We start from the raw sequence: 18,458 nt of genomic DNA, 5'->3' as shown, positions 1-18,458 counted from the left end.
TGGTGCTTGCCACTGTCTGGCTCTAAGATTCTTGAGGTTGCCCTCTACCCCTTGGGCGTCTGTATCTGCCCCTTTGAGGTCTGTCCGTGGCTGGAAAGGACCAATTTTTTGAAGGCCAGTTTCTGCTGAAACGTGGAGGTTGTACCTGCAGGAAATCTTTCACTGTTTGCATTGATTTCGCTTTTTCCTCCATTTTCTTTAGTACCTCCTCAGCTTTAACACCAAACAATACATCTTTTTGAAGAGGTGCATCTAATAATTTAGCTTTGACATGATCTGGTAAGGTTTGCTCTTTGAGCCAAGCATGCCTACGTATAACAGACCCCGTAACAGCAGCTCTACATGAGGCCTCTAAAGCATCAAAACCACACTTGCAAAGTATGTTTACCCACTTGCTCTGCACCATGCAACAAATCCTGCAACTCTTAAATCTGGTTGTTCTGGCTGTGTCATTTTGCTTTTCAACTGAGATAACAAAAACTGTTGATACTTTAACATATGGAATTGACAGTTTAATGCCCTCATGGTTAAAGTGGCCGAGGTATACACCTTTTTCCCCCACCTTTCTAAAGCTCTAGAATCTCTCTCTGAAGGTAAAGGGTTTTTAGCAGTAAAGGCCTTAATTCCCTTGGGACCCTGTGAAATAGTTTCTGGGTCAGCAGTATGGCTTTTATATAGGAACTGGTGAGAATCAGGAGCCAGGTAATACCTGTCTGGTTTAACAGGAGCTGGAGGTAAAGAATCTGGATTAAGGCTGGCTTCTGTGTACACATCATCCAATATATCTAAAACAGGAGGGATAGCCAGGGACCTATGCTGGGGGAGCAGAAGAGATTCCCTGAGCCTTTTCTTGGAATCTGAGTAATCTTGGCCTTCCCAGTGAAAGTGTTCCCTCAATGTATGCAGGGTTTCCCCAAAAGAGTAGTCCTCAGGGGGGGAGACAGAGGGAACAGACTCCTCAGCATCAGAGTCTTCAAAAGGTGAATAGGCGTAATCCTGGTCCTCAGAGTGTTTTGAGGTAATAGAAGCTTGATCTGAGGAAGGGTAGTCTTCCTCTAATCTGGGTCTTTTGTCAGAGGGGGGTTGAGAACCCCTGATAAGAGTAATCAAATCCTCAGCCATTTTAAGCATCTGCTTTTTAGGCATGGGGCCTTGAGAGGAGGTCTGAGGACCCTGTTTTTTGGTTTTCATGGCTGCTTTAGATTTAGTGAAGGCTTTAATAGAGAAGGAGGAAGGCCTGAAGACGCCTTGAGAAATGGCAGGCCTGTCTAAATTCTGAGTTTCCCCGCCAAGAGTGGCGTCGGTATCTGCAGTAGGAATGGGGACCGAGGAGCCTGCGACCTCGGGTACTGAAGTCACTGGTAATGTAGTGTCATCGGTACTCAGGGGCTGCATAGGCGCCGTGCTGAGAACCGGAGAATTGGTAGTCGGCCTAAGCGTGGTCTCAGTAGTCGGTGCGGACCTCAGATGTCGGTCCTTATCTTTGCGTCTTTTGCTCAAAACTGGAGTCTGAGTATCCGATGACATGATATAATTACATTTTTTGCCAAAATAATGAAGGGCAAACTCCACCTGGCACTTAATAGTGCTTTTGTTGAATCTAGCACAAAAACGGCAGGCCGAGACATCGTGGTCTGGGCCTAAGCAAGGTATACAGAAAGAGTGGAAATCCTTATGCGGTATTTGCTTCCCACAAGAAATGCAATTATTAACTTTGTCTGACATCGGTCTGAGGCAAGAAAAATTTCCCCAACGGGGTACTTAGCTTTCAAGAAGACTTCGGCTGAAATACTTTCATAAATCTCAGGAGCTGGCCGACCGGCACTTGCGAACTGCTTCTGCTTCGGGCACTGCGCGGCAAGAAAGACTGAAGAAAATGGCGTCGGCTGCCTCTTTTGTACCCCTGCTGCACTGACATCAGGGAAGATGTGACGACAACCGACGCCGGACCCAGACTTCGGAATTCGTCCGACCGAGGACCCGCCTGACAGCAGGATAACCCCATCTGTAATGACTGCAGCTGTATGCACGATGAACATCCAGAAAAGGACATTCTAGTGTTGTGGAACATTTCAAGACAGTTTCAAGTCTTTTCAAGACCTACAATTAATGAAGATTAAACAAAGGCTATTGCTGTAAATATGTACCAGCACATGAACTGCTCCAGCAATACCCCTACTTATGGAGGCACAATACAATGAAGTATTTAGAAGTACAGATTAAAAAATATTCTGTCATGGCAGCTAAGGATATGTGGGAAGGGACTAAACAGAAAGAAAATACAAAAACTGAGAAACTGGAAGCTCTACTTTATGAATATGGATAGCAAGATATCAACAATTAAAATATTTTTAGTTCCTTTAAGTTTTACATACAGGTCAGCCATATTTTTTTTTTTTTTTTATCAACCACAGAAGTTGTGGATAATAATAGAGAGAGTTGAAGGAATTTATCTGGCAGGGGAAGATGGTATAAGTTGATCCTTCCAACAGAACAACGTGGTTTAGGATTACCTGATTTGAAGGAATATTTTAGAGCTACACATACAACACAAGCAGAAAGATACAATTCAAATTGGAAAGGGATGATGATGATGACGACGATAACAAGAAGTTATGTACTCACCATAACGTTCGATGTGTGTAGTCCCATCTCACTTTACATTCTTACCTGTGGGTTCGGAGCCGAACCTCGGCTCCGACTCGGCCATACTCTAGCTCGAAGTCTTCAACTGGCTCGTGGCTAAGAGGTATCCCATCATGCAACAAGTCCATTTCCCAGATCTTGCTTGCTGCAAGCACACACACACACACACACACACACACACACACACACACAAAAGAACAACAACCCCACAGAAAGGACTACTGACACCTAGAGACTATACCTCCAGGTCCTCAAGGAGGGGGGGGTTAGTAAGAATGTAAGATGAGATGGACTACATACATTGAACGTTATGGTGAGTACATAACTTCTTGATGTTATGTAGTCCAATCTCGCCTTCATTCTCACCCTTGGGACAGCGTCCCTAGCACCTTGACCTTGGGTGGCTCAGTGAAAAATACTCTTGAGCACTGTTAAACCAAAGGAAGATCTGCCTCTAGAGATCAGATCTAATTTGTACGAGGCAAAGCCCATGCTGCTGCAGCACACATCATCCATAGACATCCCAGCCTGAAACGCAGTTGAGGTAGCCACAGATCGTGTAGAATGAGCCTTCACTTTAAAGGATTCCTTGCCATTGGAAGCATAAATAAAGAAGATGCAATTGGAGATCCAGCGAAACAAGGTTACCTTAGAAACAGGAACCCCAAGTCTAGTGTCTGAAAATGAGACAAACACTTGATCTGATTTCCTGAAATCTTTTGTCCTATGTAAACAGAAACAGAATGGTCTATGAACATCTAGCTGATGACACAAATTCTGCCTTGTTAGAGAATTCAGGAAAAAACACAGGCAACTCAATGGATTGGTTGATATTGACAGCAGAAGCAACCTTTGGAACAAATGAAGGATTGGTTCTTAAGGAGACCCTATCTTTGTGAAACAACAAATAAGGTGGCTTAATCGATAAGGCTTGGAGCTCAGAGACCCGCCTAGCTGAAGTTATGGCTACCAAGAATACTGTCTTTCATGACAAGAATTTAATGTCACACGTAGCTGTGGGCTCAAACGGAGTCGAGGTGAGCTTCTGTAATACAAAATTGAGGTCCCATAGCATTACTGGATCAAAGACTGGAGGTCAGAGTAACAAATGTCCCTTTCAGAAAGGCCCTACAAAGCCTATGAGCCATAAGGTTGGGCTCATTAGCAACGTGAAAGGTAGAAATCGCTGCCAGTTGCACTTTAATTGTTGCTGCAGCTGACCCCTGACTGAACAGTTGAGAAAGAAATTCTAATATTGCGGAAATAGGAGCTGTATAAGGATCAATCTGTCTTTCATGGGCCCAAATGGAAAATCTCTTCTACTTACTGGAATAAATCTTCCTGGTTGGCGGCTTGTGGGAAGATGACAGAATGTGGACCACTTCCGGGGAAAAATCATGAAGCCTAAGGACAGAACTGGAGCAGCCAAGCTGTCAACTTGAGGGTCTGGATGGAGGGATGGAACTGTCCTGACATACGAGTCAGCAGATCTGGATCTGGGTCCAGAATCCAGGGATCTTCCATTAGATAGGGTTGAAGGAAGGGAAACCAAATCTGATGAGGCCAGTGTGGGGCAATCAGGATCATTTTGCTTCCCAAAGACTGTGCTTTCTGAATGACCTTTGATATCAGAGGTAATGGTGGAAAGGCGTAGAGAAGACCAGGGGGCCAATCGTGAACCAGAGCATCCCTAGGTGTCTCCTCCTCCAGGGGATAAGGGTGAAGTAGTTGCTGCATTTGGCATTGAGGGGGCTGGCAAATATATTGCGGCAAGGCTGACCCCATCTGCGGAATATCTTCTCGGCAACATATTTGTTCAGGGTCCACTCGTAAGGCATTAGGACACCTCTGCTCAGCCTGTCGGCGATCACGTTGGACTTCCCCGGTATATGTGTTGCAACCAGAAAGCATTGGGAAAACACCGCCCACTGCCAAACTCGAAGTGCCTCTCTGCAAAGGGGGTATGATTTGGCTCCTCCCTGCTTGTTCAGATACCATACCACTGACATGTTGTCTGAGTGGAATGCAATTGTCCCTAGTGGGAGAAAGCTCTGCAGTGCTTGCAATGCTAATAGCACTGCTCTCATCTCCAAGACATTGATATGCAAATGGATCTTGTGATCCTGCCACGTGCCTTGGACTGTCCTGCCGAGATAATGCCTCTCCCACCCGATCTGGGAGGCATCCATGGTCACCGTGGCAACTGAAGAAGATGGGACAAAAGGCTTGCCCACGTTGAGATTGCTGACCTGAAGCCACCAGCGTAGATCCTGCTTGCACGTGTCCATAATCAGAATAGAATGGGAGAGTGGAAGATATTGTAGTGACCATTGGGCGAAAAGCAGCCACTGTAGAACCCTCATGTGTAGTCTGGCAAGGGGAACTAGCATGATCGTGGCAGCCATGGTCCCTAATAACTTGAGGACCACTTTCGCCTTGACCTTGAACGGTAGTAAGGTGTAGACCTGCTGTTGTAGAGCCTGAATTCCCTCTTCTGGTAAGAAGGCCCTCATGAGCACCGTATCTAGTTCAGCGCTGATAAAAGTGACATGCTGCGAAGGCAACAAGGCAGATTTTTCCTAATTTAGAGTAATTCCTAACCTTTGGCACAGTGTAATGGTGGCATCCCTGGTCTGTAACAGTAGATGCCTGGTGGTGGCAGAAAGGAGCCAGTCATCCAGGTACGGAAACACTTGGAATCCCTGACGTCTCAAGTGAGCCGTTACCACTGCCATGCATTTGGTGAACACCCTGGGGGCTGTGGTGAGACCACAGGGCAGAGCACGAAACTGAAAATGACTGCCTCCCAGCCAGAAGCGTAGATGACTGCTCTATGCCCTGTCCATCTTGATATGGTAGTAAGCATCTTTTGAGGTCAATGGAGCACATCCACACAGCTTTCCCTAACAGAGGAAGTTATTGACTGTAAGGTGACCATGCGGAACTTGGACTTTTGTACATGAAGGTTCAATCAGGTGAGATTCAAGATGGGTCTCAGGTTCCCTGTTCTTTTCGGCACAAAAAAGAATCTGGAGTAAGTCCCTAACCCTAGTTGGTCTGTGGCGACAGGCTGGATGTCTCTCTTTGAAAGCAACTTTTTTATTTCTAAAGTTGCTGAATCCCTGTGACTGGGTGGAATGTCTGGGATTCTCTTGGTTGGCGGGGGAGGAGAAAAGAAGGGAATATGATAACCTCTGGAAATTATCTTTAATACCCACTCGTCTTGGGTGACATCTTGCCAGGCTTCTGGGAATAAAGAAATGCAACCGCCGACCAGCTCCAGAGAAGCACAGTCAGACCTCCCTTCAGGAGCACTAGTAGGGAGAACTGCGAAAGGAATGACGGTCCCCCAGGTTACATGGGCCTCCTCTGCCTCTAGGGCGGCGTCTACCGGAATTTCCACCCCTTCCCCTGCCTCTGGAGGGGGAATCACTGTGTGTCCTGAAAAAACCCTCTGCGACTTCCTGAACCACATTTTCCCACCCTTCTGGCCCTTGGGATAAGGTCTAGAAGGCATGGAAAAATGGACTCCCATGGCAGACATGATTTTTCCTTCCTGCTAGCACCTAGTGAGTGTGTCCTTCACCTTGGTTCCGAACAACGATGAACTGTCAAATGGGACGTTGGTGAACGTAGACTTAAAGGCCTCTGCGAAATTACACAGGCGCATCTAGGAGTGGCTCCTAAGAGAGACTCCGGAACCCGCTGCCCTACTCGCTCCATCGGCTGCATATGAGATCAGCCTCATGGAGGAGTTGGTAAGGGAATTTAGGGTAGACATCTGTGCATTGACCTTCTGTGCCACGGCATCAGAAACGTTACCCTGTAGAAAATCTCCTAGCTCTTTCAGGAGATCTCTCTGGAGCCTTGTAAAATGCATCAAGTAGTTCAGCGACTGCAGTGTAAAGGCTGCTGAGGTAAACATATGCTTCCCATACCTGTCCATGGCCCGGGACTCCTTGTTAGGCGGATGGACGGTAGACGAAGTTTCAGCAAGTTCCTTCTTGGTGGCTGCTGCCACCAACATGGCATCTACTGGAATGCCTTTTGTTAGATATTCCTCGTCTGTGGGGGCGGACAAAAACTTACTGGATCTCCTAGGGACCGGTTCTACAGTGTCAGGAGTTTCCCCACATCTTTTGACAGACAAGATCTAGTAGCTCATCGAAAGGGGGAGAAACCCAAGAGGCGGAGGGTTGAGACCCAAAAGCCTTCAGAAACACAGACTCCTCTCATTAGAAGGGGATTTGGAAGGCCAACTGCCTCTCTGCTTCAAGATCTCAAGGATATCTGAAAAAGAGATATCTTCAGAAGACGACATGGGGGACCCCTCTGACTCCTCAAGGTCGGTGTCCAACGTGACAGACTCATCCGGGGAGTCGAGGTGTTTCCTCTTGCACAATCTCTTTCTGGCGGACTCCTCAGGCAAAAACTCTGGGGAAACGTTTGGGACCACTCATGGAGGTATCCCGAGATTTTGGGTCTCCGCTGTCCAGGGATAGAGGGTGATCCGAAATTGACACCGGTGCCGGAGGGGACAGAGTATCGGTGCTGTAGGATGCAGCTGATGACCTGGCCAGCACGCTCCTCATAACCTCGAAGGCGGATCCCCCCGGCTTCGAAGGCCGACTAACTGTAGAGGATACAGTAGTAGCCCTCGGCGCTGAGGAGATGAGGTCTGAAGCAGATGTCGTGTCCAAGCTCACCCAAGCCAAAGCACCGAGAGGAAGGCTCAGAACCGATGAAGACTGATCCAAGCCCTCCCCCTCGGGTCCGACCGGAGAACTGTGGAACCTCGACCCCGTGGACGGAGCCGATGGGGTTGGAGCAGAAATCGGAACTGAGAGGCCAGGTGACGCTACTGGAACCGACCTAATGGCACCCGATGGAACCGACAACTCTGGCTCCGAAGGCTGAGAAAGGCTCGGAAGAGGAACAACAAACGATGAAGCAGCCATGGGCTCTGGAGCGGACTGGGTCGGAGCCAAAATCAATCTGGCCAGCACCAATGACTGAAGCAGTTTCTTCAGCACTCTATCAACATCCTCATCGGAAAGGGTCCTCGAGGACCTGGAGGATATAGATTGAGATCTGGATCTCCCTAAAGAGGGAGACTTACAAGAAGGAGAAACCGGTCGAATAACTGGAGACCGGCTCCAAACCAAAATATCAGTGACCGGCTGGGAGCTGATACAGACTTAGTCAATACACTACCTTCTGTCAGCACCGAAGGCAATAGAACTGAAGAAGGAGAAGCTGTTCTAGCAACTTTCTCTGGCAGCTCTGAAGAAACAGACTGAGCCGGACAGTGCTTCTTAGAAGTCTTTTTGTCCTTTTTAGCTGGAGAGGCTATGGCACTGGAAGGCTTAGCAAAGTCTTCCTCGAATGAGTGTTTAAGCAGTCCATTCAAAATGAGCTTGTTCTTCCTCTCCTGTAGCACGCGGGGACTGAAGGAATGACAAAACAAACAGGACTTGGAGGTGAATAGCCCCCAAGCAGTACACGCACATGGAGTGCCCATCAGTCAAAGACATTTTATTGTTGCATTCAACACACTTTTTAAAGCCCGAAGGCCTGCGTTCCTTAGAATCCTTGGACATATGGAGAACGGCAAGGCTGAATAGAGGAGTACAAACACAGGTATAAAACAACATATATACACAAAAGACCCAACTAAACCCCGCGCAGGAAACTAGCCTCCAACTAAAAACGGCCTAGTAACCAGTGGGAAGAAGACTGCAGGGAGGACTAGGTCTTCTAACTTAAACGGGCCTAGCCCGGGGAAACAAAGGCAGGATAACACCACTAGCCAGACACAACAACACTAATAAGCTAACAGAATGGAGAAACAAACAGAAGGACCACACAAACAATGGGGAGGACTACATCCTCTAACTGAAATGGGCCCTAGCCCGTGGGAAGAAAGGAAATGAAAGGGATACCAAAAAACAGCCAACAAAAGGCCACAAAACAGCAAGAGAAACAAAACAAAGGCAGTATAACACCACTACCACACACAGTGGCTATGAAAATAGCTTTTTTTGAGCAACAAATAGTCAAAAGTCTGGAAAAAATATACTTAGCCACGGCCAAAAGTGAGACCACTCAGAGTTACGAGTGGCAAACGAGATCTGGGGAATGGACCTATTGCATGATGGGATACCTCTTAGCCATGAGCCAATTGAAGACTTCGAGCTAGAGTATGGCCGAGTTGGAGCAGAGGTTTGGCTCTGAACTCATGGGTAAGAATGAAGGCGAGATTAGACTACATAACATCGGAAATTCAAGAAATAGGGAGTGAAATTTCGGATGCAGATCCTTAAGGAGAACATCATCATAAAGATTATCCTAAAAAGTGAGACAGCATGGGAACAGGGAAAAGAGACTTCACAGATAGGGATGACTGCAATTAGGTGTACAGAGAATAGGCAAGAGGGGGCTGGAATGTACTGGAGAGAACTGGCAAAGAAGCCCGGATATTGAGAATCCTAAGTGAAAGCCTTGCTCTGGTACAGTTTTTAGTTGAATATAGAACAGAAGCTGCTGTTTAAAAGGGATAATTATCTAGGTATATAAAATACTGCACTAAAAGAATGAATCAGAGAAGGTTAGGAAAGATTGGGAAGGGATAGTGGATAAGCATTTCACAAGGAAACAATGGGAGGACATATGTACGGCTCTCAAGTACGCCACAAAGTCTAGAAGATATAGGTTTTTGCCTGGAATTGTTTGCATAGGTATGTTTCTACACCAAGCAGACTCCAAAGAATTCTTCCTCAAGTAGATAGCAAATGTTATAGGTGTGTGATAGAAAATAAAGACGCAACTGAGAACAAAAGTTTCCTAGAGTACTCTGTCATAAATATTGGGTAAGCAAATGGGTGCAACTAAGAAAATTAATTTTTTGAGCTGCTATAGAGGATCTGAATTGCATAATCATAGTAAGGCCTTGTTAAGTTTAATTCTGGTGTCTGGAAAAATGTTATTAGTAGAAAATGGAAAGCAAAGACTATACCAACTGTATTGGAAGTACTGAATACTGTAACCGAGACCACAGAAATTGAAGTGTAATCTTTAGAAAATGGTTGCTGCAAATTACATAGAAAAGCATGAAGTGCGGGAACAATACATACAGAATGTTTTGAAGGAGGAGTGAAATTTAAGGGAAGGCAGAAATTGAGCAATTTATATAACGCTGGACTGACAGCTATACAAAAAACATTATGTATAATGCCTGTACCTGATCATGTTAATATGCTTTGTTTTCTTGTATACAATGTATATTTGCCTATATCGTAAAAGATAATTCAAGTAAAGGTATTAGAAAAAAGTAACCTTTCCCAACATTCTTGGGATACCCTCATCACTGCTGACCTTTGGCTTCCAAGTAAGTGCACATAATTCCATCCCCAGTAACTTCCACATCCACTTCATGGGGAGAGAAGCAACAGGTGAAGGAACATATGGAGAACGGCAAATTTTTTTCTGTATTCTTACAAACTCCCTCATGCCCACCACAGTTGCACATAATACTTATAAATATGACATTGGGTAGGCATTAGAACAAGACTCTGATGTTGCTCTCCTCAGTGATGGTCACTGTTAGAATAAACAGCAGAAACTCACCCCCTTTCATCCCTATTCTGACAGAAGAAAGCTGGCAATACACCTCACAAGTCCTCTCCCTGACCAGTCAGCTGGGACTGAAGTACTTAAATTGAAGCCAGGTCACAGCCAAATGCCTTGCTTCAATACCAGCTGATGATTTACAGAAACAGACTTTTGACAGAAGACAACTGGACACCACTTGCTAGAAAGGGACGCAATATAATAAAATACATTTTATTTAAATACTCACAGCGTAAATGTCTTGGGGTGTTGATGTATTTGTTCCATTAGAGCGATGGCACTTGAATGTGAAGTTGTCTTTGGTGCTTTGGATTAAAAAGAAAGATATCAGCAACACTGCAAAATGTAAATGAAACTGTGACTTGACAAGGTAATTGCTTTATACTCACGGATTTGGAGGGTTTATGTAATGGATAGCTACTCTTCCTTCAATACTACCAAGTGCAAATCCAGTTGGCTTGTTTTGTTTATCTTTAAAGATGGCAACACATCGATGCTGTTGTACATGAGAGAGAAAAAAAGGCAATTAGCACATATACGGATACAAACTGTAGTTATTAAAAAGCACAACTCTGTACATAAAATAAAATGCAAGTCAAAATAGAACAAATACCTACTAAAAATAGGCCCCCTTCGTATTTTGACAGGTGGAGGGGTTATACTGTATAAAAAGAAGTTATGTACTCACCATAATGTTCCATGTTGGTAGTCCATCTCACCCTTCATTATTACATATGGGTTTGGAGCCAATCCTTGGCTCCGACTTGGCCGATTTACAAGCTCGAAGTCTTCTGGTTGGCTAGTGGCTAAGCAGGTATCCCATAGTGCACCAGTACAAACCCCAGATCTTGTTTGCTGCTCACTAGAAGAAAAAAAACATAACAGACAAAACAATACTAAAGGGTCTCCAACCAAAGATAACCAAATAATTATTATTATTGTTATCTCCAGATCTTCCAGGATGGGGGCAGGAGGGCGGGTTGGTAAAAATGAAGGGTGAGATGCACTGCCAACATGGAACGTTATGGTGAGTACACAACTTCTTTATGTTGTGTAGTCCAATCTCACCTTCATTTTTACATATGGGACAGCATCCCTAGCACCTTATTCTTGGGTGGCTCACTGGAAAATACTCCTAAGCACAGTGGAGCCAAAGGATGCTCTACCCCTGGAAGCTAAATCCAATTTGCAATGTGTAATAAAAGCGTGAGGGTTAGCCCACATAGCTGCTGCACAAATATTATCAAGTGGGACCCTGGCATGAAAGGCTGCAGAGGTAGACAGTGACCTGGTAGAATGAGCCTTGATCCTGCAGGGTAAAGGTCTGCCCTCCGAACTGTATGTAAAGGCTATGCAACTGGAAATCCAGTTAGATAGTGTCACTTTAGAAACTGGTAAGCCCAATCTGGAGTCAGAAAAGGAAATGAATAGTTGATCTGATTTCCTAAATTCCTTGGTCTGCTGTAAATAAAAACATAGTTGTCTATGAACGTCCAGCTGATGAAAATGGTATTCAGCTGCATTACAGTGATTAGGGAAGAAAACTGGGAGTTCTATGGACCGATTTAAGGTAGCAGGGGAACAAACTTTGGGGATAAAGGAGGGATTAGTAGGCAGTAACACCCTGTCCTTGTGAAAGATAAAATAAAATGACTTAACAGACAAGGCTTGTAGCTCCGATACCAGTCTAGCTGATGTAATAGCTACCAAAAACAAAGTCTTCTAAGACAAAACTTTCAATGAAGATGAGTGAGAAGGTTCAAACGGGGGAGAAGTCAGTTTGGACAAGACAAAATTTAAATCCCAAGAAGCCACAGGTTCTTGCAGTGGTTGTCTCAAAAGAGTGACTCCTTTAAAAAAGGTCTTGCATAGCTTATGAGACATTAAATTATCTGGAAACCCTAAGTGAAAATGAGGGATCACCACCAAGTGGACTCTGACAGTGGTGGCGGCAGCTCCTTGTTGAAAAAGCTCAGAGAGAAATTCCAACATCACAGGGATAGAAGCAGTGTAGGGATCTACATTCATTTTCTATGCCCAAATAGAAAATCTCTTCCATTTACTGCCATACAGCCTCCTAGTTGAAGGTTTATGGGAGGACATAAGAATATGTGATACTGAGGATGACACATCATGAAGCCTGACTAGGGATGGAGCTGGAGCAGCCACGCTGTCAACCTGAGGGTGTGGATTGAGGGATGTAGTGAACCTGACATGTGAGTCAACAGATATGGGAGCTGGGTCCAGGATCCAAGGATCGTCCAGGAGAAGAGACTCGAGAAAAGGGAACCAGGCCTGATGAGTGCAGTAAGGAGCAATGAGGATCAACTTGCTTCCCAGCCGACTGGCTTTCTGAATCACTTTGGAAATGAGAGAAAATGGAGGAAAAGCATACAGATGTCCCATGGGCCAATCATGAGCCAGAGTGTCTCGGGTGTCTCCCCCCGGAGGGGGAATGAGGGAAAAATAGCTGCTGCATTTGGTATTGACTGGGCTGGCAAAGAGGTCACAGCAAGGCTGTCTCCATTTGCAGAAAATCTGTTCCGCTGTTTCCTGTTTCAGAGACCACTCGTGAGGCAGTAGGATCACCTGACTGAGCTTGTCAGCTACCGCATTGGTCGTACCTAGAATGTGTGTTGCAACCAGAAAGCGCTGGGAAGAATTTGCCCATTCCCAAACTTGCATGGCCTCTCGACAGAATGGGTAAGATCTGGTACTACCCTGTTTGTTGATGTACCAAACTATCAACATGCTGTCTAATTGTATCGCAATAGTCCCGAGAGGAAGAAGGTCTTGAAGTGCTTGCAATGCCAGGAGCACCACCCTTATCCTCCAGAACATTGATATGCAGGTGAGCCTCATGTTCTTGCCATGTGCCTTGGACAGTCCTGCCGCGATAATGCCCCCCCACCCGATCTGGGAGGCATCCGTGGTCACAGTGGCAATGGGTTGGGCAGGAACAAAGGGAGCACCCGTGATCAACTGGTTGGGAGCTATCCACCAAAGAATGTCCTTCTTGCATGATTCCGTCAGCAGGATAGGATGACTCAGCGGGAGATATTGGAAGGACCATTGGGAAGACAGAAGCCACTGGAGAATTCTCATGTGCAACCTGGCTAATGGTACTAATAGAATGGTGGAATCCATAGTCCCAAGGAGCTGAAGAACTTTGAAAGATTAAGTTTTGTGCCCTGTCGGCGGGGAGATGAGCCGTCATGTTCGCTGTGTCTACCTCTGCACCTATAAAAATCACAGACTGAGAGGGCAATAATGCAGATTTTTCCCAATTTATGGAGATCCCTAACTGAGCACAAAGTTGAATAGTGGCGTCTCTGTTTTGGAAGAGTAGATGCCTGGTGGGGGCGGTCAGGAGCCAGTCGTCCAAATACGGAAACACCTGGAATCCTTGATGTCTCGGGTGAGCTGTCACTACTGTCATGCATTTGGTGAACACACGGGGGCTGTTGTGAGACCAAAGGGCAGAGCACGAAACTGATAATGACTGGCTCCCAGCCGGAAGCGTAGATGGCTCCTGGACGCCTTGTCTATTTTTATATGGTAGTAGGCGTCTTGGAGATCTAGAAAGCACATCCAATAGTCTTTCCCTAACAATGGGAGTATTGACTGCAGAGTTACCATCCGAAACTAGTCCTTCACAGATTCGTTTAACCTGCGGAGGTCCAATATTGGCCTCCAATCTCCGGTTCGTTTTGGTACTAAAAAGAACCTGGAGCAAGTTCCGGATCCTATCTGGTCTGCTGGGATGGACTGGATGACTCTTTTTAAAAGCAACTTGTTGATCTCCACAGTTGCCTGATCCCTGTGATTGGGTGGTACATCTGGGATCTTCTTGGGAACAAACGGTGGAAGGGAAAAGGGTATGATATAGCCTCTGGTAACAACTCTTTGTACCCACTTGATGTGATATTTAGCCAGGCTTCTGGATACAAAGAAATGCAACCCCAGAGAACGCAGTCGGGCCTCCCATCAGGAGCGCTGATAAGGCCGTCCCCGAAAGGAATCATGGCATTGCTGGTACTGCTTACCGCCCCTGCCTCTAGGGCGATGTCTCCCATTTCTCCTCTGCCTCTGGAGGAGGATTCACCCCGTGTGTCCAGAAAGACCCTCTGGGACTTTTTGAACCACATTTTACCGCCCCTTTGACCTTTGGGGTATGGTCAAGAGGGAACAGTAAAACGTACTCCCACGGCAAAAAGCGTCTTTCCTTCTTGCTCACACTGAGTGAGTGTGTCCTTCACCTTGGAACCAAACAATGAGGAACCATCAAAGGGGGCGTTGGTGAAAGTAGACTTGAATGGTTCTGCAAAATTACACAAGCGCATCCAGGAGTGACGCCTCAGGGCAACTCCTGAACCTGCTGCTCTACTCGTTCCATCAGCCACATAAGAGATAAGCCGCATGGAGGAGTTAACTATAGAATTTAAGGTGGACAACTGAGCAGAGATTTTGTCAGGGACTCCCTCAGTACATGCACCTTGTATAGAATCTCCTAACTCCTTGAGGAGATCCCTCTGTAATCTCGGGAAGTGAGTGAGATAGTTCAACGATCGAAGGGTAAATGTTGCTGAACTGAAGATACGCTTCCCAAATCTGTCCATCTGTCGAGAATCCTTATTTGGCGAATGAACAGAGGAAGAAGTCTAAGCCAGCTCCTTCTTTGTGGCCGCCACCTCCACCATGGCATCTATGGGAACGCCCTTAGACAAAAACTCTTTACCAGTTGGGGCAGACAGAAACTTATTGGGTCTCCTGGTGACTGGCTCCACGGCATCAGGAGCATCCCACACTTTTCGACTAACTAGATCCATTAGTTCGTCAAAAGGTGGAGACACCAAAGAGGCAGAAGGTTGAGACCTGAAAGCCTTCAGGTACACCGACTCCTCATCAGAAGGGTTGACAGTGGGCCAGTCGCACCTCTGCTTAAGAATCTCCAAGATGTCCACGAAGGAGAAATCATTAGAGGACGACTTGGGGGATCCTTCAGACTCCTCGAGGTCAGTGTCCGATGTCAAGGACTCATCCTGGGAGTCAATATGCTTCCTCTTACATAGCCTCTTCCGGGGAGGCCTCGGAAGTATGGGGGCCACCAGCTGATGGTCTCTGCCATCTCTGGAGAGAGTAGCGGCTGAGACCGAAGTGGGTGCTCTCGGGGGAAGAGTGCTGGTACCACTGGTAGGGGCTGGAGAATGAGACAGTATGCTACTCATCATCTCATACGCCAAACTCTCTGGCTCCGAAGACCTCCCCGCTTCGAAGAGACAAAGGTTGACACCAGAGCCGTCGGCATAGAGATAGATGCAGGGTCTGAGCTCACCCTGGCCGATGCACCGAGAGGAAGGCTCGGAACCGAAGAAGATCGATTCAAACCCTCCCTGTTGGCACAGACAGGAGAGCTTTGGCCCCTGGACACAACGGAAGGCACCAGGCGTGTCAGAGCCGAACCCGGCTCCAAAGCAGCGCCAAAGGGAGCTGGAACCGATAGTACCTCCGGTGGCACCAAGAACTCTCACTCTGAAGGGCCAACATGGCTCGGAGGGGGAATAGCAGACAAGGGCAAAGCTGGATCGAGTGGCTCCGGAGCAGACTGTGTTGGAGCCAACAATAATTTTGGTAAGGCAGACGACTTCAGGAGTCTCAACACTACCCTCTCCACATCTTCTTCCGAAAGGCTTCTGGAAGACACAGTAGTTGATCTTGATCTAGGGGGCACTGGAGACTTTAGTAATACGGAAACTGGTAGGGAATCCACAGCCCGGCTCCGAGAAGCAGATTCAATTGCTGATTCAATTGGTTCAGAGATAGTCTCCGAAACATTTGGAACAGACTCTGACACCACAATAGTGCTCTCCTTTGGCTCTGAAGGCAGTGGAGTCGAGGAAGCAAATTCTGACTGTTTAGAAGGCGGCTCCGAGACACCAGCCGGCGCCGGAGAAGGCCTTTTTGAAGACTTAGATTTGCCAGACTTGGAGGAAGCCAAAGAGCTGGATAGAACTTCCTCAAAAGATGGTTTTAGTTGACCCTTTAGTATAAGCTTGTTCTTTCTCTCCTGTAACTCCCAAGGAGAGAAAACATTGCAGAACAAGCATGATTCCTGCAGGTGGATGGCCCCTAAACAGTAGACACAGCTACTGTTGCCATCCGTTAAAGACATCTTTTGGGAGCATTTCATGCACTTCTTAAAACTCGAAGGTTTGTGCTCCTTACTCTCTTTAGACATTTCACACACACACACACACACACACACACACACACACACACACACACACACACACACACACGGAAGAAGAAGAATAAGGGAAGAGGACTAGGTTCTCTAACTAAAACGGGCCTACCCCTACAAAAGAAAGTACCACGAGGTCTAGGTCCTCTAACTTAAACAGGCTTAGCCCGGTGGAAAAGAAACTAGGTCTTCTAATTTAAACAGACCAGAAAATGCACACACACAGAAAACTGTAAATAACTATGTGGTAACAATTTTTAGGTCCTATAACTAAAACAGGCCTAGCCGTACAGAAAGAAGTACCACGAGGACTAGGTCCTCTAACTTAAACGGGTCTAGTCTGGGTCTTCTAATTTAAACAGACCAGGAAACGTGCACACACAGACTATATGGAACAATTAGAAGAAAAAACTAACATACTAAGGGAGGAACTCCAACCCTTAGCAAATAACCAGCGGATCCCCGCCAAAAATACAATCTCAGATTAAGGAAACAAGCTGCCAATAATGGTCTAGAAAGACAACAGAATAACAGGAGCCCCTGTTAACTATCAGCAGAAAACCACCACAAACTAACAAGCTAAATAAGGAAAAAAGCGCAACGGCGCCTACAAGAACTCTAAACTGGCACACAGGATACCAAACTAACAAAAAGTTTAAACTAAGAATGCACCAAAAAGGGCAAACAACACTACTGCCTAAGATAATATCACCTTACAACACCGTAATAGCTGTAATACAAAATTTAAATACAAGAATTTTAACACTTAGCTAGAGCTAAGAGAAGCACAACCAAACTCGTTGACACGGCAAAGGAGATCTGGGGTTTGTACTGGTGCACTATGGGATACCTGCTTAGCCATGAGCCAACTAGAAGTCTTCGAGCTTGTAAATTGGCCAAGTCAGAGCCGAGGATCAGCTCCGAACCCATATGTAAAAATGAAGGTGAGATTGGACTACACAACATCATATGTTAAGCAGAAAGCACAGTTGTGTAAGTAAACCTAGCATAACAGTAAATGTTTGAATGACCACTGCTGCAGCAGCCTTAGCTATACGAGTTGCAATCTGTTAAGGATACAACAGCTGGCCCAGCTTCCAAAGCTTTGAAGGCACCTTCCTCACACACCCAGTTAAGTTAGCCCACGCTAAGCTGACTAAAAAGTCATGTTTCATTGCCAAGTCCCTCAGAGCTTTCATGCCAACACAGAGGGATAGGCTAAAGCCCTGACAAGGACAATGCTAATAAAATGAAGGACTACATCTTGGCATAAAAGGCATACAAAATCAGGATGTAGGGAAGGAGTGGCTACTGCAACAGTAATTATTCAAATATCTACTGTTACGGTAAGTTTACTTACACAACCGCATTATGTTTATCATACAGATCACTGCTGCAGTAGCCTTAGCTATATGGGTAGGCTACCATAACTTAGACTAACTAGAAGGAGGAGAGAGAAGAGTCCAGGAGCTCCTACAGAATTATTCTAGCAAAGACTGCTCTAAACCTAGGGAAGAACCCTAATTTAAAGTGCCTTGGAAAAATGTGCAAACAGGACCAAGTTGGTGCTTCTAGAGCACTTCCAGAATATAACCCTTTCCAAAAGGTCACAGATGAAGCACAAGCTCAAGTAGAATGAGCCTTGACCATGCCTGGAATGGTGGTGTTATGGTGGGTATAACAAATGGTAACAGCAAGAGACCATTTGGAAATGGTCTGTTTTGACACAGGTTATCCTTTTTTTCTGATCTTCACAAAAAATCAATATCGGATTAGAGTGTCTGAAAGATTTAGTTAACATTTCCCAGAGTTGCCTGTGGACATCCAAGATGCAGATGATCCCTTCTCCCTCATTTTTAGGTTCTGGAATGAAGACAGGGAAATGGACAGCTTGGCTTAAGGAAACTCAGACACTGCCTTATGCATAAATAAAAGATCAGTT

At 45.9% G+C, this 18,458-nt stretch overlaps 1 protein-coding gene across 6 annotated transcripts in view; it reads right to left on the bottom strand.

Annotated features, from left to right (window-relative positions):
- Window positions 1–18,458, bottom strand: part of RAE1 (ribonucleic acid export 1) — a 601,382-nt gene that overhangs the window by 332,943 nt on the left and 249,981 nt on the right. For all 6 annotated transcript variants that reach the window (XM_044090053.1, XM_044090055.1, XM_044090052.1 and 3 more), the window contains 2 exons: window positions 10,665–10,771; window positions 10,505–10,580 (listed from right to left, as the gene is read on the bottom strand). In XM_044090053.1, the coding sequence (XP_043945988.1) occupies window positions 10,505–10,580; window positions 10,665–10,771 (183 nt within the window). The remainder of the gene's footprint in view (window positions 1–10,504; window positions 10,581–10,664; window positions 10,772–18,458) is intronic.

This window comes from Protopterus annectens, chromosome 12.part0 (genome assembly GCF_019279795.1).
Source record: "Protopterus annectens isolate FY-2018-M chromosome 12.part0, PAN1.0, whole genome shotgun sequence".
Taxonomy (NCBI): Eukaryota; Metazoa; Chordata; order Ceratodontiformes; family Protopteridae; genus Protopterus; species Protopterus annectens.
The sequence above is the reverse complement of the archived record's forward strand: the minus strand, read 5'-3'. Positions and strand labels throughout refer to the sequence as shown.